Here is a 24,346-nt window from a genome sequence, read left to right on the forward strand (position 1 = left end):
GATGGTTTGCCGTTAGCGTGCGGTTTTTTTTATTGCCAGATGGATGAGGATAAAAATTATGCTGCCGATTTTAAGTGTTTTTTGTGTGCAACTTGGAAGAAGTGTGGGGAAGATCAAAGGGCCTCTCCTCTCGAGTGTAAAATGTGGCCTTGAATTGTGTCAGCGCTGGCAACGCCGTTTTCCAAACTGCGGTGCTCTGAATTGATAACACGATTTTGCAAAAGACGTCTAAATAATAAATCTGATACAAAATTTTCAACGGAGTATTTATGCTTATTCATTGTAAGGTTCCAATCGCAAACAAAAACGTCTATTTTTTTTTTGTACTGAAAAATTTCGAAATTTTTTACAAATAGCATTTTTTCAATTTGAACCATTTGTAAATATGTATATATATATATATATATATATATATATATATATATATATATATATATATATATATATATATATATATATATATATATATATATATATATATATATATATATATATATATATATATATATATATATATATATATATATATATATATATATTTATATATATATATATATATATATATATATATATATTTATATATATATATTATATATATATATATATATATATATATTATATATATATATATATATATATATATATATATATATTTATATATATATATATATATATATATATATATATATATATATATATATATATATATATATATATATATATATATATATATATATATATATATATATATATATATATATATATATATATATATATATATATATATATATATATATATATATATATATATATATATACATATTTACAAATGGTTCAAATTGAAAAAATGCTATTTGTAAAAAATTTCGAAATTTTTCAGTACAAAAAAAAAATAGACGTTTTTGTTTGCGATTGGAACCTTACAATGAATAAGCATAAATACTCCGTTGAAAATTTTGTATCAGATTTATTATTTAGACGTCTTTTGCAAAATCGTGTTATCAATTCAGACCACCGCAGTTTGGAAAACGGCGTTGCCAGCGCTGACACATATATATATATATATATATATATATATATATATACATATATATATATACATATATATATATATACATATATATATATATATACATATATATATATATATGTATATATATATATATGTATATATATATATATATGTATATATATATATATATATGTATATATATATATATATATTATATATATATATATATATATATATATATATATATATATATATATATATATATATATATATATATATATATATATATATATATATATATATATATATATATATATATATATATATATATATATATATATATATCGTCGGCTACGCGGCCAAATGGCCGATCTGGTAAATACCCCTGTGGGGAAAATGGCTAGTGGCCACTTTCCCCGTTGGGGAAAATGGCAGATGAGAATTTCCGGACAAATTTTTTTTATTGTTCCAATGCATTCAGTGTAAAAATCTGCATCAGAAATAACCATAAAAGTATCAACTTTCTCGGTAGATGTCTCATTATCGCGAGTTCAGGGAGCAAAAGTAAGGCAGTGCCACGCCCCCTTACCAAGTTCCACAGCAAGCAGGCAGCATTCCCGCTTGCTGAATAATGCCAAAATTGTTTTAAATGCAATAAATGTAAAAAATAATGAAAATATCGAAAATATAGAAAATATAAAAATAAAATTTTAATAAATTTAATAAAATACCTAACATTAAGTAAGAAGTAAAATATCAGAATAAGCTGTAGTTTCGTCAATATTGTATTCCATAGTGACAGCATTTTCATGCATTTTGCATGATAATGCAAATAATTCTTTAAAATAGATATAATTTTAAAATTAAATAAGTAGTGAAATATAGATTTTTTTATTAAAATATTTGACATGCAACCAGAAGCTTCATGTTGTATCCGAGCTAGATTTTACTTTGCTAATTATTGCAATTTATAATAAGTATCAGTAAAACTATTCATGAGATTATAATAAGAAGTGACGCCGGGTCATGTGAAATAAGAAAAAAATGCTTTTAATGCCAAAATTGTTAACTATTGTGCAAATAAAAGAATAAAATTTAAATTAATTTAAATAAAATAAAATAATAAAATTATTATAAAAAACGATGAATTAAAATAAAATTATATTATAAAATATTATTATCAAGTTAAACTGAACAAAGAAAAGCAAGAAATAATCGCATAAGTGGTTTAATTTAGATTATATTGCACGTTTTACTCTTTCAGTGTGGAGTTACTTCCCTTTAAATTTCTTACAACAGTTGTATATTAAGGTTTAAAAGAAAATTAAGTCTACCAAATTATCTGCAATAACATGCTGAACTTTGGTTCAAATTTTGGAATCTGAACATTGAAAATTGGAGCAGATAATCAGTTTTTTGCTTCTCCTGTAAAATTTGAAAAAAGGCTCATCGGCCATTTTCCCCAACGGGGAAAGTGGCTACTAGCCTTTTCCCCCACAGGGGTAATTACCAGATCGGCCATTTGGCCGCGTAGCCGACGATATATATGTATATATATATATGTATATATATATATATATATATATGTACGGGCCAGGTTGGCCAACACAAAGGGAGAATAATAATTAAATTAAACTCCAGAAGATTCTTTTAATTCGTATATTGTAGTAAGGCGGTGTTGTATATTCAGGATGTGTTGGTATTAGAATCGGAAGTTGAAATTCGAACCCATAAGTTGGGTTCAGGCGAAGGTTTGTTGAGTGAGCGATTGAGACGCGCGCTCCATGGCTGGCTTGGGGCGCGAGAATAAACGTGGTTGGGCGGGGCTCACATTGCATGGGAGTGCTGCAGGGTAAATGCTGTAGGGTGCAGCACAGGGTGGTGGAGTGGTTTAGTCGTGACTAAACGATTTGTAGTGGGCAGCGGGAAACCGCTGACCGCTACATAGGCCCCCACTTGGAGACCGGAGGTCACTCTCAGTATGTTTCTCTTGGTGAGGTGTCTCTTGGCGAGAAGGTGTCTCTTGGCGAGAAGTTGTCTCTTGGCGAGAAGGTCACTCTTGTATAGGCTGGAGTGAACGAGGAATTTGAGGCGTTGGACTTTTGCTGAGTCCAAAAACAGGAGAACTTGGAAGCTCTGTATGTTGGTTGATTCCAGCCGGGGGAACTTGGCGTGCTGGAAGGTAGTTGGTCCGATCAGCTCTTTCAGGTGTGTCCGACAGGGTGTGTCCCCAAAGGTGACGAGAAATTGCTATGTCTCGTTTGCGCGGTGGGTTGCAGGTCACATACTTGCCGTGTCGGTCCGAGTTTGAAGGCTCGTGTCGGCGTCGCTGATGTATGCTCTGATTCAGACGAGAGTTCTGCATAAAACTCGTGTGGAGCAAAATTGTGAGTAGGTGCAGCGACAGTTTTGGAAGCGCGGTGCAGTGTTGTCTGACGGCTTCTGTGGAGAGGTTCGATCCTTGGTAAGTGTAGGTTCGAAGGACAGCTGCTGTCCAAAGATTTGGCCTTGGCGGCGGCCACGGTTGCTTGCATGTGAGGAGGCGTGGCTGCTGACAGCATTGGTGTTATATATATGTATATATATATATATATATATATATATATATATATATATATATATATATATATATATATATATATATATATATATATATATATATATATATATATATATATATATATATATATATATATATATATATATATATATATATATATATATATATTAAATTTAAGACTTTAATTATAACACAGCTATCAATTAAATTGATTTTGCTTTGAATTATCTCACTTGTCATCCCATGACAAAATTTTGTGGCATCGTGATTTACATAGAAACTTTTGTTTTTCTACATTTTTGCAGCCATTATTTTTGCAACTCTTTTAAGATTTTCTTTGTTACTCAAGCCGCCAAGAAAATTGATTTTGCTATGAAATTTTGGATCCAAAACAAAATCACTTCAGTAAGTAAACCTCTTAGAAAACTTTAAAAATGTAAAAGTTTACTTGCTGCTTACATAATAAATTGTTTAATTATTTACCCAAGCGGCCACAAATGATCAAGGTCTTTACGCACCTTGTCAATCGCGTCAGAAATTTTTTCACTTGGTAAAAAAAAATTCATTTAATTTTCTAAGTCTCTTTTGATGAGATGCTACACTGAATCATTTTGATTTAAAACACTTTCAACGCACCTATGGAAACATTTGTTATTTAAGGCAGTGACCCAATGATTTTGGAATTCAAAATATATTGAGCACCTACAAATGTGAACGGCATGTTAGTATTTTTCACATAGCGCGGCGCAGTAGTTGGTAGCACTTGTCAAATCGTGCTTCTGGACCAAGACTTTGGTCCAAACGCGCTGAGAGATGGGTTTTTCACGCGAGCTTGTGTCCGGTCTAGACCGAATGCATTCGGACCAAAGAGTCTTGGTCCGAATGCATTCAGTCTAAAAGCGCTTGGTCCGAATGCATTCGGACCACTCATGGCGTTTGGTCAACAACATATATATATTTGGGTCAAGCCAAGACAAAGTCTTGTCGGCCTGTGCCCTTTATTAGTGGTGCAGAAGGCACCACCCAAATTTTTTTTTTTTTTTTTTAATTTTTGGGTACAACTTTATTTTAAAAATCATGAGGGCGATCCAAAAGGCTAACTTGGCCCGGTCTAAATTAACCTGGCCTGGTCTTATTTAACCCGCCATTCAATTTTGCTGGGGGGCTAAGTTAGCCCGGGGCTAAGTCAAGTTAGCCCGGGGCTAAGTCAAGTTAGCCTGGGCCAGGTTAGGCTTTTGGATCGCCCTCCATCATTTTTTGCTGGCATATCCTTAATTTTGGTCCACGCGATGGTGACAAAACAAAGCTGTAAACTAAAAAAAGGATTATGGAAGGATTTGGATTAGGTGAACAATTTCATTTTTCATATTAAATTAATCCATCAGATGTGAAACAAGCTATTTTTGACATCGCAACGTCTGCGGAAGGTTATGACAAAATTTGCATTGCAATGATTAAGAAAATAAATAATGCGATTCTGCCAACACTCGCTAACATTATCAATTCTTCTCTCCAGATGAGTGATTTTCCAGCGATTTGGAAAAAAGTGATATTGAGCCCTATTCACAAGGTGCGCAATGCAGTGAAACCCGGAGATTTTTGGACCATAACTTTACTTATTGTTAGTACAACTTTACCAAAAATTTTAGAAAAAATCGTTTACGAGCAAATTTAAACTTTAATTTAGTAAACACGATTTTTTCGAAGAGTTCCAATCTGCATAAGAACAAGAAGGCTTTTTACACATCGACGCTGCTTAAAATTGCTGAAGATATTCGTGTCTCTCTTTTCAAAAAAAAAAATTGGTTCTAATGGTGTTTCTAGATTACTCTAAACATTTGACACGGTTGATCATGAATTTTAAAAAGAAAGCTTTCTCAACCAAACTTTCCTCACTCAACAATGAAATGGTATACAAGTTATCTTTCAGACAGAACGCAAACAGTAAGAGGTATGGGGTATGGTAGCTTCTCAAAATGGGTGGAATTAAAATACGGCATTCCACAGGGATCAGTTCTTTGCCCCCTTTTGTTTTCTCTCTATATGATTGATATGTAGAATTTTAAAGAACTGATGCAAATTTCATATTTATACAGACGATATTCAACTATATATTGAGTGCAGTGTGGGCTAGCTAGGTGACACGCTTTTGGAATAATGAATTTAATATTACAGGATGTTTTGAAATGATCAGAAAAGAATGGGCTACGTTTAAATTAAACATTAAACCAAAATTAAATTTTAGCTATCTTCCGAAGCTGCTTTTATGTGGTTCTGAAATTGAATTTGTTGCTAACTTTAAAAACTTAGGAGTGTTTTTTGACCAAAAATTTCGCTGGGTAAACAAATCTCTACAGTGTGTCAGAAGGTTTATGGCACATTGAACAATTGAAATAAATTTCGTGCTTTGACCCCTGAAAAAATTCGGCTTCAACTTAAAAAAAATTTAATTCTACCTCATATTGATTACTGCAGCATAATATATTGTGACGTGAGAAAGGAGCGACTGAAAAGGATAGATGCTGTGGCATTAAATAATTGTGTGAGATATGTCTATGATATAAATTTCGGTGAGCACATACCCCCTTTTTATGCTAAAGCAGGTATTTCAAAAGTTGACGCGAGGAGCACTCTGTTGATGACACACAAAATATTATACGAAAACGGCCCACCCTATTTAAGGAAGTTATTATTGCTGCGCGATGACTGTCAAGTCAGAGCTGCTAGAACACACAGATTGTTTCTCCTTCCGCCATTTGATTGCAATGATGACTCTTTCAGAATGACAAGCTATCGCCTTTGGAATGCACTACCGCAGAGTTGGTGTTTATATGAAAATATTAACTCATAACAAAATAAATTATTGCAGCAATATTTGAACCATATTATAAGCTGAATGAATGAAAAGAAAAATTAATAGAATTAAAAAGGACTGATCTGGAATAATAAAAGCTGAATTGTGAGCTTAAAATAAAAGACGAAAATACTACATAATTTGAGCTGCAGTTTTTTTTCCAGAAGTAAGAGCAAAAAAAAGCGGCATTCGGAAGTATCAGGCAGTCATCTATAAATGAAATAAAGTTTTCAGAATTCAGAAAAAATATCCAAACAACTTTGATTTTCTTTTTCTTTTTGTTTGTATTTTATTATTGTAAAACTTTGTATGTAAAATTCTCCTCTTTTCTCTCAATCATATTAAATGTGTATAATTTTGAAAGTATAAATCATGTATCCTGTTATAGGCATTGCCTTTGTGATAGATCAATAAATAATATTTACAACTATTCAAAGTGTAGGAATAAATTATGTTTATAAGCTTCACTCACTCCAATTTGACCAAAATTTTATAAAAATAAATTTTGAACAAAAATTGAGTAAGGGAATTTTTTAATTTTAATTTGTGAATCAAATAAATTGCGGTAGGCTTTGATTAATAAATTCAAAACACACCATTAATTTTAATATGTTTTAGGGCTAGTATAGTCATGTCCTGATTACTGCGCTTATTTCATAAATTTAAATAATTATACATTGGGAGGTAAAAGTGAAATTAAAATATTTGTAACTTAAAAGTCTGCGTATAAACTAAAATTTAGCTAAGGCCTTATCCATTAGCGCGATATTAACTTGTACTTGTACGGTGATATTATTGTGCTAGTTGATGACTGTATATTTTGTGCTCAAAAGGATGATAAAAATATGTAATCTTATCTAAAAAAAATATGGCACCAGCATAGAGGTGCGACGTGCGACGTAAGCACAAAATAGTGGAATGAACAGCAGAGCCCCGCGGTTGTTACTAGCCATAATCAGACTTTCTGCTACGATCGCTTTTGAGTTTGGCCGCATGAGGGTATGTGGTGCTATGGCTTTGCACACCACACCAACAGCACACTTGTACCAACACGAGAGACCCTCATAGAGAGTCGATCTGCAAAATTTGCATTCTGCATTGACGCAACAGACAGTCCCGCAAGCTGCCAGTGTGTTGATTTGTCTGAGCAATTCGTCTGCAGCTAATAGCGCGTCTTAAAATTAATTATATTTCCTGATTTGAGGGAGTATTCAAATCATTTTGCCAGAAAGCTACAGAGCTCGTCAATAGTGCGGAGGTTTGTATCATGTCAATTATCAATTCTATTGTTAATGTGCGCGGTTTGATTAAATCACGAATGAATTCCTAATCCTCTGATAATGGTTAGTGTGCGTGTGTTTTTTCTGTTCAAATTAGTGTAGAGTAGTGTTTTGTTTGTGTTGTAAAGTGTAAAGCAGTTTCAGGGGTTAATTTTTTAAGAGGTAAAAACCTCTTAAATAATTCCTAATCGTTCACACGTCACATCGTTTTAAACCCTGCCCATCCGTTTGTAGGATATCAACAGGATATATATAAAACAAAAATTTATTTTTCTCTTGGATAATTAAAAGAATTGTGAATTATCGTTTTCCAACCATTGAGTTTCATACCTAAAATTATTAAGCTCAATTCTGAATTATTTTGTCCAGCCTAAAAGTTTAGGTGAAATGTTATTTTTACTTGTGGTGTAATTTTTTTTTTATTGTTTGCCCCTTATTGGTGTAATTTGATATTAGGATATACCATATAATTTTTTTTTCGAGTCAATATTTCAGGAAATATCAATTAAATTTTGATGAAAGATTATTTATGGAGCTTTAAATATAATTTTTTATGCGTTTTTGTCAGAATAAATATTACACGACAGACATTTCAATATAAAACACTACAGTGTTCAATAAAATTTTGTATCCAAATTAAATACCACATAATCGATTATATTAATGATTTTTATCATATCTTAATGAACAAATTTTAATTTCAATTTGAAAAAATTATTTAAACATAGGTTGATATAGCAATTCTAAGTTTAGCTTTCATCAAAACTCACGCGTTTTTTCAACTTTGGTATATTTCATTTGGCTATTTTTTTTTAATTCATATAAAAAAAATAATGCAAAATTTTTCTATTTTAGAACATTATCAGTACATTGGATCATTTAGAAAAAATTAATTCGTATTTACGTAGGATTGAAATAAACACTACAAAATCGTGCATAAATACTAAAAGAAATTTTGTTGCAAAGTTCTTTATAAAAAGCGTTAGTAACATTATTTGCGGAAAAAAACGAAATCATTAGGCTTAAAAATAAAAGGCTCCAAATCCAAATGTGAAAACGCATTTGAACAAGCTTACCAAACGAAAATGTTTTGAACGTAATTTCGATCCAAAGTCACGAAATTTCCTAAAAAAATGACGTTTTTTTAATCGTGTGCAACATATCTCGCGGCTCAGCAACGTCTCCCACTTCCAACATTTGAAAGCGCTGCCACCGTTGCTTAAGCGTTGAGAGGCCCCGAGTGGGTCTGCCGCCTGCCCTTTGCGCGGCCTCCAACCAACAACGCAATAAAAACGGCATGATCATTTTAATCCTCTTCTCAGTCGCAACGCTTCTACCCAAAAAACCATTTGAAAATTTAAAATTTTTCATTTCAGCCGTTCTAATTCAAAATATTTTCCCTAAAAAGGTACTATATATTTAAATTTGAGAAATACTTTTAGAAATACTTTAAAAAATTATTTATGAATAGGATAATCTGCTTGTGAAATTTTGAAAATTTCAGGAAAGTTTACATAAACCTGGGCTTGACTTAGGCTTGAAATTTTTGAAAAAAAATATCGATTGGTCACTCAACATTACATATTTTGCATCATTATTTTAATAACAAAAGAATTAACATTATTAATTCAAAGTTTGTTTTAGTAGCTTAACTTTTGTCTAACTTTCTAATTTTTGGTTGGATAGAAAATTACAATGACCAAACCTGCAATCCCCTTAATTTCGACAAAACAGGCGTCAAGATCGGGAAAAAATGCATACCCAGGTGATCATAAAAATCGTCTCTTTCATTTTTGAAAAGATCATGTTAATTATACATTTAAAACAATTAATTTGCCACAAAAACTAAAAATCCGTGATGGCTTCTGCTCCAGCAGTCCAAGGTCCAAAACCCGCCCTTTGGCTTTCGCGCGGCTGAGAGTCTCAAATTATAAATTTAAATCAATTTTTGGGAATTTTTTTTCCAATAAGAACGGCATAGAAATTTTTTTTGAAAATTTCACGAAAGGTCACATTATATAATCAATTATGTTTGTAAATTTTTATAAAGAAATTCGATTGCATACCTTTCAGGGGCAACTAAATGATATTTTATACACTTCCCAAATAACGAAAAAAATGGAAAAATTTTCAAATATTGTTTTTGGAAAATTTTATTTTAATAGCTTTAATATTCGCCAAAGTATTTAATTTTTGGACCAATAGAAAAATCACCACCGCCAATTACGCAAACTCCTTAATTCCGTCCGAACGGGCCTGTCGAGATGGTAAATATGCACATCCACGTGACCATAAAATCTTCTCTTTCGTCTGTGAAAATATCATGTTGATAAAACAATTAGAACTATTTATTTGCCTGGAAAACCAGGAAACCCCAAAATCTAAGATGGCTTCCGCTCGGGCATGCCGAAAATTCATTATTCGACTACTGCACGCAGACGGAGTGACATAAAAGTGATAAACATGGTATCATTTTGAAGGGCGCACAAAATCAGATCTTTCTGTACCAATATTGAACCTCCACGAAACGAAACTTTCAAACCCTTCAAAGGGTTGATAAGTATCGGCAGTATCGTGGATATGATAATTTATTTTGAGCTTCCTAATTTGGCCTCGCCCTCCGCACAACCCTTGTGGTGTCCTCGACCTTTTGCTCTCGCGGCACTTCGAGGGTTGTTTAACTCCGAGTTGCAGGATCGTGGGGAGATTCTGCGTGCAGTCCAATGGAAGGAAGTTTTCCGCAACCCGCACGACAAAAGAACTTTAGCATAAATAAAAGACTTCTAGTTTTAACTAAATAATGGAGCAATGATAACGTATTCTGCTCTTCATTAATTATCACTTAACCCAAAGCTGATGTAATAGATGCAGCAGGGGGATGTCGAAATCAAAGAAAGATTTTTTTATTTTCTCGAGAGGAAAAAGATGTTTGTTTTCCAATAATGCTGATTTGACATTTAAAATAAATTTAAGTGCACATTCCAAAAAATAATTAAAAAGAAAAAAATTAAGAAGTTTTCACATAAAATGTTTGCAAAAATAGTGAACAGGATTTTAACATGCATCAGCCAACATCATGGCTCACATAGTCCAGCGGAAAAAGTTTTAAACTGGAAAAAAATTCATGCCAGTCTGAATTTTTTACAATCTATTAAGGGTGAATTGAGATACATTTTCTGAGATCCCAAAGCCGCTATTCTTTCTGGGTAAAAAAGGTACCTTTGAAAGGTGGCGTATATTTGAATTTGTGTAGCAATTTTCCTATTTCTGAAAAACTACTATACCCCGGAAACTTTTTACCCATCTGAAAGTGGGCAGCAGCTCAGGGGGCGATATATCGATATCGAAAATCAGCGCGAAACTTACTACCCTTGGCACAATACAAATTTTATAAAAACAGTAAAAATATAAAATTTTTAACAGAAAAAAAATTAAAACAAATTAAATGGAGAATATTTTTTTAACCTATAGGCTATAGCTGATCGAAACTGATAAAATAAATTTCAATGAGTAACAAGTATCTCTCGTAATTTATTTTATCTTATTTTATTGATCAAAATGGATTTATTTGTATTGTATAAAGTAATCACTAAAATCATTTATTGTTAAGGACTCCTTTTATTGACGGGGTCTCATCAAGTATTTACAACAATAGTAGCCATTTTATCGATTAATTGGAAAACAGTGAGAATTTTCAAACTATTATTGTTGTAAAGAATTGATTTGACTATGTCAATAAGGAGTTCTTCATAGTTTAAAAGAAGGACAAATCATTATTGGAAGATTATTGAAAATGGAACAAAGGTAATGCATAAGCTGTTGGGACAAACTTTTTCATGGTATAATTAAATTTATTCTAAATTTCTAGCAAACATAAAAAAGAAAATACAGAAAATCACACTCTCTAAAGGACACTACTTATGACATGCGCATTATTTAATTAGTACTATATCAATAAATATGTGTTCTCTATGGATAAAAAAAATTAAAAGTTTTGTGGGATTTTCAGTATATAACTAAGTATTTAACTATTTTTAATAATTATAATTATTTTAATATAATGAAAGTTATTTTTGCCTTGAACAAGTTTACGGATTTCCGAACCAATTCTTTGTATTTCTAAAATCTTCCGAAATTTGTTTTGCTTCGTTTACAGTAATAATTGAAACAATTATAATATTTAAATAAAATAGATAACTATTGATCAATACCAATAAAAATATGAATTTTCATTTAATTAAGACATTTGCTATTTGCTACTCAATAATTTTTTTAACACTTTCGATCAACTAAAAGTACCTGTACTCGGAATTTTATTTTTTAGTTATTTTCAAATAAATTTAAAATTTTGCCAGTTTTTATAAAATTTATTTTCTGTGTATTTTGTGTAAAGGTAGTAGTAAATTTTCGTATACGTGCTCTGATTTTCGATAACGATTTATCGCCCACTGTGCTGCTGCCTACTCTCAGATGGGTGTAGTAAGTTTCCGGGTAGTAAGTTTCCATATACCATCGTTATGAGTGAAAAACAAACATTTGCCTAAAGGCTCAAAATTACCTGAGCTGTTGGCTGTTGCCCTTCTCAGAAAATGTATCTCATTTCATCCCCCAATAGATGGCAAGAATATTCAGACTAGCATGAATTTTTTCTGGGTTACATAAGGGCAAAATGCTTTTGATTCCTGGACTTTTTTTGCATCTTACACAAATGGATTGCCCTTTGCAGCCCCCGGGCAAGGGATACATAATTGTAAAGAAAGAAAAAACGGCACTATCACTATATAAATAGTAAATTTTAGTTCAAAAGAAACACTTTTTCTTGTTTCTGATTCGCAATCAGACCGAAAGCATTTGGACCAATTAAGCATCTAGACTGAAATTTCTGTTGAGATAAAAATCAATTTTTTTCCGGCCGATTTACAAATTGACCAATATGCATAAATAAATACGAAAAAAAATTAAGGATAACATCAAATAGATGACATTGAAATAAATTCATTATAGTAAAATATAATTAAAATTTGAATAAATCAAATTTTGACATATCTCTAGTATCTGTAGCGACAATTAATATTGTTGAATTTTATTCTTCATAAATTTAATTCTAGGAGCAATCCTCAGCGAGCTGAAAATAAATTCCAATGGTGCGCATGGTAGCAAAATGAATAGTTCCAAGGTGCAAGCAGGATCTTCATCCCTTTCAGGTAGGTCTATATTTTGTTTTCTCACAATTGGAATAAAATATTTTTTCCCAGAAAAGGAACTGGCGTGTCTGGGCTACTTTGAAAACAACCAGAATGCAGACGAGTACCAGCATCAAAATTGTAAAAAAATTATACAATCGACATAAATTTGTTTGCAGCGCTTGCGTTTTGGTTGTCAGTTACGAATTCAAAGATGATGCCGAAATGAGGCGATATGGCAATGAAAAGGATCTAGAAAATTTAAGAAAATCTTTTAAGGAGAAGAGGAAATGTCGATACAAAGAACTGACGTCACCCACAGCTGAAGATTTCCTTACAATATTAGCAAACGAGGAAGAACTTCTCAAGCTCTTCAATATATCAAGTACAAAAATTAAGAAATCAATATTTTCGTTATAATTTTTTATGATTAAAGCTGTTCCCTCTGCATTTTTTCTCATCATCTTGTCGCACGGAGCAGAAAACAATATTATCCTGACAGACCACAAGAACGAGTGTGGATATCACGAATTCTTCCTGACCAGTCTAGTGGTGGAGGCAATTAAGAGGTCACCAAACCTGCGAGTACAACTCAATGTCATTTTCTTTGGTGTAAGAAGGAATTAAATCATTAAAATTCCTAAGTATATATTCTTTAAAATTGTGATTAATAGCCTTGCAGGGGATTTCTCACGGACATGGCTCATCGAGAAATGAAAAAACATGAGGATTACAGAAACCAAACTTCAAGCAGGTTGACCAACATGCCCGGTGCTGAGAATTTTGTCATCGTCTATTCCACAGTCGAAAGTGATGGTTTTTAATATTGATGTTTAATAAAAATAATTTAAGGAATTTCAGCGACTTTTCACATCAGAGACACGTCTAAAGGCACGTGGTTGGTGCAGGGAATTTGCACTTTGTTGGATGATCTTGAAAAAGACGAGCCGTTGGAGGTTTTTCTCACCAAATTGCAACATTGGATCCATGGCAAGTTAATAGGGGTAGGCCAGACACCCGAGGTCAAATACACTCGGCACAGGAAATTCGTGATTTTCAAGTCAGTTGGTAATCTTTTTAAATATTTAACATTTTGAAATTTTGGTTTTTAACAGGGCAACAAAGCCAGAAGTTGTTGGCGAAACACAATCAGGTGGTAAAGGAGGGAAAGGAACCTACCTTGAAAATAGCATAACTGCCAAACGATCAGCGTTCTTCCAATGGCGTACAAAACACGGAATGTACCTGCGAGAGAAATGGGCAGAGATTTTCACTGCTAGGGTGTCTGATCCGAATGTTAAGTGCGTGGAAAAGGCGCTGCGTAAAAATTTAGGATTTACGACCAACATTCTCGAAAACAGCAAAACAAATTTGAAATCACTTATTCAGAAAAGTAAATCTGTTGTTTTAAGTTAAGCTGTCAAATAATTAGCTTTTATTTGGTAGCACAAGGAGAGCAGGGTGAAGTCGGTTGTTTTTTGGCCGTCTTTTTTGCTCCGCTGTTTTTAAACGAAGAGAACGAGGTTTGCGTTCTCATTGGAAACACTTTCGTCAAAATCGGAGACCTTGTCTACAAATTCCTAGGACCAGGAAATAAGATGTGGATTGGGAGGCCAAAATTATTCTTCTTCGTGGATCAAACAATTGATTTTGACAACTTCACAACAGTAAGTTTTTAAATGCTGAAATATTGGGAGACCCGCGTTGCCCCTTATTTCAAACCTCCTCAAATCGAATTCATTCATTCATTTAATTATTTTTTATGATTAGGGTGAATTGAAGCATTTCTAAGTAAAATTTGTTAATTATTTCTCTTGCTATAGAAAAATTAAAAAAAAAAAATAATAACTATATATAAGCTTCATCAATTTTCTAACACTTCAACTCAAAACATGCAGTTCTGTATAATTTCTCCGTGCATCAGTAAATTCTTTTTTAATATTTTTTCATTTTATATTTTACTATTGTGCATTTTAGAGAAAGATTATAAAGCTAGTTTGAGATGGGCAAAATAGTGCTTATATAGTTTTTTAGTCTACTTTTCCTACGAAAGATGAAAAATTCGGTTTTTAGACACTTGCTTTTTCCCTGTCGATGAAGTTTGACAAAAATTAATTAAAAGGTAACTAGAAATGATCAAAATGGCCTATCCAATTTTTTTTTTTTTTTTTACTTTTAGGGCAAATGATTTTAAGAAATTTACTTTTTAGAGGATTTAGAGTGAAAAATTTGGGACAATTATTTTAAGGACTCCTTATTGACATAGTCAAATCAAGTCTTTACAACAATGGTTTGTTATATTCCCAATAATTGCCCAAAATGGCTACTATTGTTGTAAAGACTTGATTTGACTATGTCAATAAGGAGTTCTTAAGGGTATTTGTTTTTAGGGCCAATGAAGATGTTGGTTTTAGGACAAATTAATTTAGGGGCAATAGCGGTGACTCGAAATATTACTATAACTTAAGAACTATAGCTCAGAATTCTGATATATTCGAAGAAAGTATTTTTTTTTTTTACAATTAGTATTTGCCTTAGAGTGCATATAATATCTTATTCACATCGTCAGCAACAATAAACGAATTACCCTAAATTTCAATCCTTTTGCAATGGTTAAAAATCATTTATAAAGAGAGTAAGAATTAAAAAAATTGGTGCCACGCTGCGTCTCGTGTCAAAACTTGCTACGCTACAATCTATAATAAAGCAAGTAGGGTTATTTATAAATTATAATCAAATATATGTCATTCCATTATGATTGAATCTTGATTTATAATTTTTGAAGATATAAGTAAGCGGCCGGAGTGAAAAGAAAACAGATTTTATCCAGCGATAGTTATTTGAAAATTGTTTTCATTGACAAAAAAATCCAATCGGCTCAACCAAAATGTACGTCACGGTTTGTGACCCTATTATGCCAATTATGATGAAAATAAAAAAAAAATTTAAGGAAGGATAATGCCCGTTTCCTTCACTCCTTGACCGCTTGCGCTTGAATGCCAACATCTTCTCATTCGATCGAGCTGATTGAAATAAACCTACATTTGCAAAAATTGATGAAACAGTTATTCATACATAACTCACATGTCATGCATTATTTGTTATCTCATTATAGGTACCGACGTCACTGACTCTGGAAGCAAAAAGGCATTCAGGTGGCTCTGGAAATGTAAGCAAAGCATTTTATTTTTCCTAAAAGGAAAAATCTAATCTAATCTAAAAGAAAAAACAATATTAAATTTAAGTGATTGCACAAAAAAGTGACCGCTTGCGCTTGAATGCCAACATCTTCTCATTCGATCGAGCTGATTGAAATAAACCTACATTTGCAAAAATTGATGAAACAGTTATTCATACATAACTCACATGTCATGCATTATTTGTTATCTCATTATAGGTACCGACGTCACTGACTCTGGAAGCAAAAAGGCATTCAGGTGGCTCTGGAAATGTAAGCAAAGCATTTTATTTTTCCTAAAAGGAAAAATCTAATCTAATCTAAAAGAAAAAACAATATTAAATTTAAGTGATTGCACAAAAAAGTGACCGCTTGCGCTTGAATGCCAACATCTTCTCATTCGATCGAGCTGATTGAAATAAACCTGCATTTGCAAAAATTGATGAAACAGTTATTCATACATAACTCACATGTCATGCATTATTTGTTATCTCATTATAGGTACCGACGTCACTGACTCCGGAAGCAAAAAGGCATTCAGGTGGCTCTGGAAATATAAGCAAAGCATTTTATTTTTCCTAAAAGAAAAAATCTATTCTAATCTAAAAGAAAAAACAATATTAAATTTAAGTGATTGCACAAAAACGTGTTTATAAATTGTTGCTAAAAACGACCAATAATGATCCCTATTATTTTTTATGATCTTAAAACCTAAAATATCAAAATATTTACAAAGAAAGAGGAATTTGTAGTCTTTATTTTGAAGTCTCTCTCTGGTTTTTCTATTAGGTCATTTTTTTTTTATTTAAAGAAATCGGCTTGAAATTTTTGGCTCCAATGTTCACACGATATTGTGACAAAATTTATGCTTTATACAACTATTGAAAATTTAGGAGGAGCCTATGTTGTCATAAAAAATTTACTATACATAATAAAAGTTTAATAATTTTAATGGTAAACTTATGTTGAAAGAAATAATTGTTATTTAATTTACTTTTTTTAATTTTTCAGAACAAAATGAAATACAGATTATACAAATTTAATTATGTTTCAATAATTAAATTTATCAATTATTTCATTTTATTGGTTGTTTTTAATATTGTTATAATATTATTGTATTAAGTTTGGCAGCAGTTCCGACTCTAGACCAAAAGGGTCTAATACCTCTTCAAAAAGCGCGGTTGTCACTTTTTGACTTAAAAAAGTGATCTTCTCTCGACCACCGCCGAAAAAGCTCATAAATAAGGGCTACAGCCCGCAACCGAAACATGTAGAGCAGGATATTGTTTTTCTTAAACCATAAACAACTCACAAAGCCCATCGAGGAAAATTAAAATCACCGTGGTCAACAAGTTATTTGAAAGTTGCATCTCGTCCAAGAGGTTTTGGTCAAGTTGCGTCTGGTCCACAGTTGATAAATATTAATACTACCTAATTATATCCCAGTCCGGATTTTAATGGCCATAAACGTGTTTATTCTTAATTGCTACGAAAATCCAAATTATAACTCATAACTAAAATTGTTGACCTAAAAACCTCCCATTGATTAGAGTACACATAGTTTTAGTGTTACAATTGAATTTTAAAATTTTGATTTGAAAAAAAAATCGTTGGTTGCCTGGTTTGTTCTATTTTTTATTGCTTAATATCTCAGTTCAAAATAATTTCATATTTTAGACTTTTTAGAGCCTAAAATTAATTATAGGGATAGGCCAAAAATATGCCGAATCTATTAAATTCATAATTTGTTGTGGCACTATATTTTTACATCAGAAAATCAGACGAGTCTGGAACGATATGATTTTCATGCAAAATATATTTAACAATGTGGACGAGTAAACAACACTAATAATGTATAGCGGTCAATCATGCCCATATATGCATTTTCGGAACAAAATTGGCGTCGGGGCTCATTCTCATTAAGTATTAATCTCTCGAAATGGAGAGCTAGATATCGACATTAATGCAATTGCATTATTATCATTTTATATTACTACATATCTTCAACAGATATCTAACATAATATAAAGTATTCCGCTGAATTGATACATTTTTTCCAGGAGAAGTATGTACAAAAACTGGAGTTGGACGGAACAAACCATTCAGGTTATTTCATTTGCATCCTAAAGGATTCTGGTAAATAAAAACGAAAGACATTTTACAAAACTAATAAATACTTGCATACCCTCTGCAGATCGGCTGATACAGGTTTTCGAAAATCCTGATCTGAAAAACGATGCAAACATCTTAGAACTGACTCTGGATCTTGTCAGGAACAAACGTGATTTGTTGGACACGGTGTTACCTCAAGTTTCATCCACTCTTCACTGTTTGCTCAACTTTGAAAACAAGCCTGCATGCTTCGTGGAGCCCACCTTCAAAACTTCCGTTTCAAAACGAACTATCAACTCGGCAGGGATGACGAGACTAGGTGTGATGGGCTCTAAAATAGATGAGGAAAATGAAAAGCAATTGACATTTCAACAACTGTTGGAAAAGTTAGGATTGCATTTGATTGAAAACCAGAATGAAGAAGATTACACCGTTTGCATCATTTCTTCGCTTCCTGGTTCAGGAAAATCTACAGTCGTTAAGGAGCTTGCATGCCATTTATCACGAAACCAAAATAAAAGAAAAATTGTTTCCATTCAACTCAAAGAGAAATTCGAGTACTTATCGAGTACAAACAAACCAACAATCAACGAATTTCTAAAATATGCACTTGGATTCGGCATAAATGACAAGCTTGTTTTGCTCCTTGATGGTTTTAATGAGATTTGTCCAATGCTACGCGATAAACTGTTAGACATGTTATTGAATGCAGTCCAATGTAAAATTCCTCTACTTATTACAACTCAATATCAAGAGGAAGGAATTATCATGGAGACTCTGGAAAATGTGTCCAAGTTCAAAGTGGAAATAGAGCCATTAAGTGAAACTGACCAATTAGGTCTCCTCGAAATGAAAGCTTTATTGAACTATGAAGACTGCACAGAGTTCTTCCAGAAAATGAAAAATCTTGGAGTATCTGATGTGCTCAAAAATCCTTTACATTTGATTCTTACTACTGAAATGTGGATGGAAAATAGAAATTCTTTTTCTACTTCATATCGTACCTGCAACAATATAATTCAGTGCATTATTGAATACAATATCAAAAAAAATTTGGGAATAAATAAACGAATCAATGTAATAAGATTTTCAAAAGCATTTGTTGAAGTAGAAGATTTACTTCAAGATTTGGCGATTCAAAAGGTTCTTTCCGATCGAAATCGAAAGTGGAGTGTCCAAGATATGGAAGCCATCAATAACTCTGGGTTAGCCTCAATAAGTGAAAATAACTCTAGATTTGTTAACGATGTGTATGCACAGTTACTTATTACCAATAAGTACGTGAAAGATATTAATGAAAGAAACGAATCGGGAATTCAAATCTTAAAAAAAAAAAATTTGAGACAATGCCGAAAGTTTTACGATAGCTTTCTTTCAACTGTATATTCTGATGATAGCACTCATTATATCAAATTGAATAACTATCTTAGAAGTGATTCCATCAAGGAAATTCTCAACATTGTTGTCAAGGAGGATCTGAAGAATATACATCAATTTATTGAGCCATCTATTGAAAAATTAGCCAAGAATTCTACCTTTGTTGCACCTCGATTCACAAGTTTGTTAAGTAATATTTCAAAGAAGGACACAAAAAACCAAATTCTTAATGAATTGCGTGAAAGTTCAAGTTCAATGAGCCAAAATCGTTCCAACTTGCTCGAGACGCATGAACCAAATGAGAAAAATTTGACATTTGACGAACTGAAACAAGAGATGAAGCTGCAGCTGTTGGACTCTGGAGAGCAAGATTACTGCGTGTGGCTTTTCTCGTCGCTGCCTGGTTCGGGAAAGTCAACAGTTCTCCTAGAAATTGCGAATTATCTAAACAAGGAGCCAACGGACAAAACAATCTTCAACATCCAACTGCAGCAATATTACGAATATTTTTACAGCGAACGGTCTCCTAACATTGTAAATTTACTATCCAAATCCACTGAGATGAGCCACAATGATGCGAAAAAATTAGTGCAAGAGAGGAAATCAGTTGTGTTTCTGGACGGTTTCGATGAAATTTGCCCTGATTTACGAGTGAAAGTGATGAATATAATTAAAGATGTGACCAAAATGAAGATGCCACTGGTGATCGCAACAAGGCCTGAGGAAGAAGAAACCCTTTTAAAGTCACTAGACTGGCTATCAACGAGGAAGATTGTAATCAAACCTCTTGAGAGGGAAGAACAACTCGAACTTCTTTTGAATTTGGGAAAAAAGGATTGTGAAAAACTCTTTAATCTCTTTGAAACATCTGGTGCTACTGACATTCTCAAGAACCCGTTCCATTTGTCTTTGATAAGTGGCGTGAACCTGCAATCAGATCAGGGAATATTTTGTATCTACGAGAAGGTGATTAAAAAGAAAGTTACAGAAGCATTGCAAACTTCGAAGGAAAGCAGAACACCAAAAGACTTCGTGGTTGACGAGCGAATTCAACTTTTGCAGGAAATCTCACTAAGATTTCTTCTAAATGATGGCTCAATTCCCCCTCCAACAGACGTCAATTTAATCAACAACACTGGCGTCGCATCAATGGAAGAAGGGAAAATACGATTTGTTCACCAAACGTTTGCTGAATTTCTCGTTGCCCAGCGCTTTATTCAAGAAATAGAATTCGAATCAGCGTCTTCGATTCCAATATTCCAAAACGCCAACTTAAGGCAGTGCCGCGTTTTCATAAACAGTTATATTTCTCAGAATACCACTTTTAGTGACAATTTGAGCATTTTCTTCGATCAAAGCCAAAATGTTGACATTCATAGCATTTTGCGTGAACAACTTGATCACATTCTTCAGGAGTTGAAACCTAATCTGAAAAACCTGCTCAATAGCGGCGATATAAATAAACGGGATACAAACGGGAATACGCTTCTCACTTTGGCAGCTCAATTTTCAAGCGAAGAAATTTGTCGATTATTGGTTGAAAACGGCGCTGATTTGAGTGCGGTGGACGAAGACGGAAACGACGCTTTGCATTGTGCCTGCATCGGAGGGAAATTGGAAAATATCAAGTATTTGTTGGGATTAAATGGCTTCAGCGTGGAAAAGAAAAGCCGGTACGGAAAAACGGCTCTTCATATGGCTGCTGAAAATGATCACGTTGCAATGGCCGAATTTCTTCTTTCAAAAGGAGCAAACGTCAACGTTCGTGACGATTATACTTCCACGCCATTCATTTTAGCAGCTCAATTTTCATGCGAAGAAATGTGTCGCTTGTTAGTTGAAAACGGCGCTGATTTGAGTGCGGTCGACAAATACGGACACGACGCTTTGCATTTGGCCTGCCTCGGAGGGAAATTGCACATTGCCAAATACTTGCTGGGTTTAAATGATTTCAGCGTTGAAATGAAAGGCCGTGACGAAAAAACGGCTCTTCATATGGCTGCTTATAAAGGTCACGTCGCAGTGGCCGAATTTCTTCTTTCAAAAGGAGCAAAAGTCAACGCTCGTGACGAAAATAATAAGACGCCTCTCGCTTCCGCAGCTCAATTTTCAAGCGAAGAAATGTGTCGATTCTTGGTGGGAAAAGACGCTGATTTGAGTGCAGTGGACAATTACGGAGACGACGCTCTGCATTTGGCCTGCCAAGGCGGGAAATTGCACAATGCCAAGTACTTGTTGGGATTAAATGGCTTCAGCGTGGAAAAGAAAGGCCACTTAGGAAGAACGGCTCTTCATTGTGCTGCTTTTAATGGTCACGTTGCAGTGGCCGAATTTCTTCTTTCAAAAGGAGCAAACGTAAACGCTCGTGACAATAAGAATTACACGCCTTTCATTTTAGCAGCTCAGTTTTCATACGAAGAAATGTGTCAATTATTGGTGGAAAACGGCGCTGATTTGAGTGCGGTGGCAAATACGGAAACGACGCTTTGCATTTGGCCTGCCTCGGAGGGAAATTGGACAATTCCAAGTATTTGTTGGGATTAAATGGCTTCAACGTAGAAAAGAAAGGCGGATGGGGACGAACGGCTCTTCATTGTGCTGCTCAAAATGGTCGCGTTGCAGTGGCCGAATTTCTTCTTTCAAAAGGAGCAAACGTCAACGCTCGTGACGATGATAATAGAACGCCTCACACGGTGGCAGCTACATCAGGAAGCAAAGAAATGTATCAATTGTTGCACAACTATTCTGATTATAAGGAATATTGAGATATTGAATTAAAATTATGAAATACACAAATATATCAATCCCCATAACACCCTGCCTTCCTTTTATTTTGCCTGTGACTTTATTCTAACTCTAATTTTTATATTTTTCTCGCAATGCAATGAAACAGCAAAATATCTATACTAAAATCTAGGCAACGCGTTGGACAGGCAGGTTGCATAATTCAATCAATGAATAATGCCAGATCAAATGAAGAGTTGCAAGTATTAGTGGAAATCGATTAACGGTCATAAATTATGACTCATAATTTAAATATTTTTTGGAACTCTATTAATGGGTGATTAAAATAATATACATTCTACCGTTAATTATCCCTTTTTTCTTATATTTTCGGGTCTAAAAGACTCAAGAATTTTGTATCCTCCCTGGAAAGATGTATCAGTTTAGAATAAATTTAAGTAATTTTTTAATTCATGTATACTTTGAAATGCTATCAAATTTAAACTCACGGGAGAGATAAATAAAAAGTAGCATTATAGTGGAATCAAAGCAGCACGATTCCACAGTCGCAGTTTTAAATTTTTTAGGTCACTGTGTTTTGATGAAATTAATTCAATGCAATAGACGGTTGCAAGAAATGGAAAAAAATAGGCAACCTGCGCAACATCAGCGTTGCGCCGGTTGCATTCGCAGTTCATTGAAGGTAAGAAATCGATTGCGGGCAAAAAGCTTGAGAGATATTTCGAAAATTAAATTATTATCCTGCGCCAGGATTGGAATTTCCTCAAAAAAATGGCACGGGGCGATTCATTGACAAGCAGTCACTGAAACTTTCTCGAGGCTGTAATGTCAATGTTACAATGAAGACAAACTTTGTGAAATCTGTTTACGAGAGAAACTTGAGGTCTCAGACATATTCGTTCTTGATTTGGCCTCAGCAGAAACAGATAAAATAATTCCCAGTGCATTTATTTCATTCTAAAAGTACGTCGCTCCACTAACAAATTGAAAACGAGCATTTATTCTCATCCTGATTGCGACAATATTTGCTGCCCGATCTGGAAGTTGAAACGGACGAAGGAAACTTTATTTTGCTGGATTTGAATGTCTGGCCTGCATGTTAAAAAAATTAATATATAATTTATAATATAAAATGTAACTTTTCATGTCATTTGTAATTTATTTCATCGTGTTATCAATATTTTCATTTTCAATAAATAGACATTAAGTTCATATTTTTCAACTTTCTTTTTCTGGATTCGGCTGAAAGTGAATTTTTAATCTTTATTTGGAATGTATTTTTGTGTGTGTTTTTGTTTACAATTATTTTGTTTTTTTCAATAATTAATAAACAGACAGAGAGTCCTTGTGCGACTTTGGCTGCTTGGCCGAATGCAACTCTTGTTCTCAATTTCGGCCGCTGCTGGATTTTGCTGCTTCTGATTAAAAAATTAAAACCATAATTTTAAATTTTCAAATGAATTAAGCATTGAAATTTTTTTATAATTTTATATATTTTATAATTAATAGAATAAAAGTACAGGTTCAACTTCAATTTAATTCTATGGATTTGGTCTCCTGGACGCATTACTCTATCGCATTTGTCAAGAAATGCTATTTAGATGAAGAAATTTACACTCAAGGAATAGATCATGGAATAAAGAGCTCGGGCTTTGTCCTGGTTGGAATTTTTTTCAAAAACAAACGGCTCTATCAGTCTGCGACCCTATTTCACGAGAGCAAAGAAAAATACAAAAACAAATTTGTCAATTTTTATTGCGTCTCTTGTTTATGTTTTTTTTTTTTTTTTTTTTTTTTTTTAATAAATCGTTAAATTCAAATGTTTAGTTGAATGAAAATAACTAAATACGAAATAAAAAAAAAATTGGAAAGTTTAAAGTCCAGTTTTGAAGAAAATGCGGTTTGTTCTGGCAGTTAGAAGTGTTTAAGGGCTAATTATCGTCTTTCTGGAAAAAACTGTTGCATACTTTACAAGTCTTTGATCGACAAACCACAGCCCCACGCTGAACCAATTTTCATATATTTCCAACGCTTAGGATTGAGAA

At 33.1% G+C, this 24,346-nt stretch overlaps 2 protein-coding genes across 5 annotated transcripts in view; one reads left to right on the forward strand and one right to left on the reverse strand.

The window, feature by feature from the left end:
• The window catches only part of LOC132194018 (uncharacterized), a 25,207-nt gene extending 16,331 nt beyond the window's left edge, over positions 1-8,876 (reverse strand). Inside the window, exon 1 of the mRNA XM_059615049.1 lies at positions 8,783-8,876. The gene's annotated coding sequence lies outside the window, so the exon portion shown is untranslated. The remainder of the gene's footprint in view (positions 1-8,782) is intronic.
• Positions 7,417-23,556, forward strand: LOC132193991 (uncharacterized). Of its 4 annotated transcripts, none has more exons than XM_059615009.1 (14): positions 7,417-7,684; positions 12,815-12,910; positions 12,962-13,013; positions 13,069-13,274; positions 13,326-13,501; positions 13,564-13,699; positions 13,751-13,949; positions 14,005-14,282; positions 14,336-14,556; positions 16,005-16,058; positions 16,287-16,340; positions 16,569-16,608; positions 18,128-18,203; positions 18,262-18,403. In XM_059615009.1, coding segments are annotated over exons 2-14 (1,536 nt in total). In that variant the 5' UTR covers positions 7,417-7,684; positions 12,815-12,867; the 3' UTR covers positions 18,263-18,403. The 4 variants fall into 4 exon arrangements, with proteins under 4 accessions (XP_059470992.1, XP_059470989.1, XP_059470990.1 ...); XM_059615006.1 differs by having other exon boundaries at positions 7,424-7,684; positions 16,569-16,622; positions 18,262-23,556; XM_059615007.1 differs by lacking the exon at positions 16,569-16,608 and having other exon boundaries at positions 7,425-7,684; positions 18,262-23,555.
• The last annotated feature ends 790 nt before the right edge of the window (positions 23,557-24,346 follow it).

This window comes from Neocloeon triangulifer, unplaced genomic scaffold (assembly GCF_031216515.1).
Source record: "Neocloeon triangulifer isolate White Clay Creek 2 clone unplaced genomic scaffold, ASM3121651v1 ptg000005l, whole genome shotgun sequence".
NCBI lineage: Eukaryota > Metazoa > Arthropoda > Insecta > Ephemeroptera > Baetidae > Neocloeon > Neocloeon triangulifer.

Coding starts and splice junctions, on each gene's coding strand:
- LOC132193991 (XM_059615006.1), top strand. CDS start 12,868: ATGAATAGTTCCAAGGTGCAAGCAGGATCTTCATCCCTTTCAG. Junction 13,700..13,750: donor CGTCTATTCCACAGTCGAAA/GTGATGGTTTTT, acceptor AAGGAATTTCAG/CGACTTTTCACATCAGAGAC. Junction 16,059..16,286: donor ATTCAGGTGGCTCTGGAAAT/GTAAGCAAAGCA, acceptor ATCTCATTATAG/GTACCGACGTCACTGACTCT.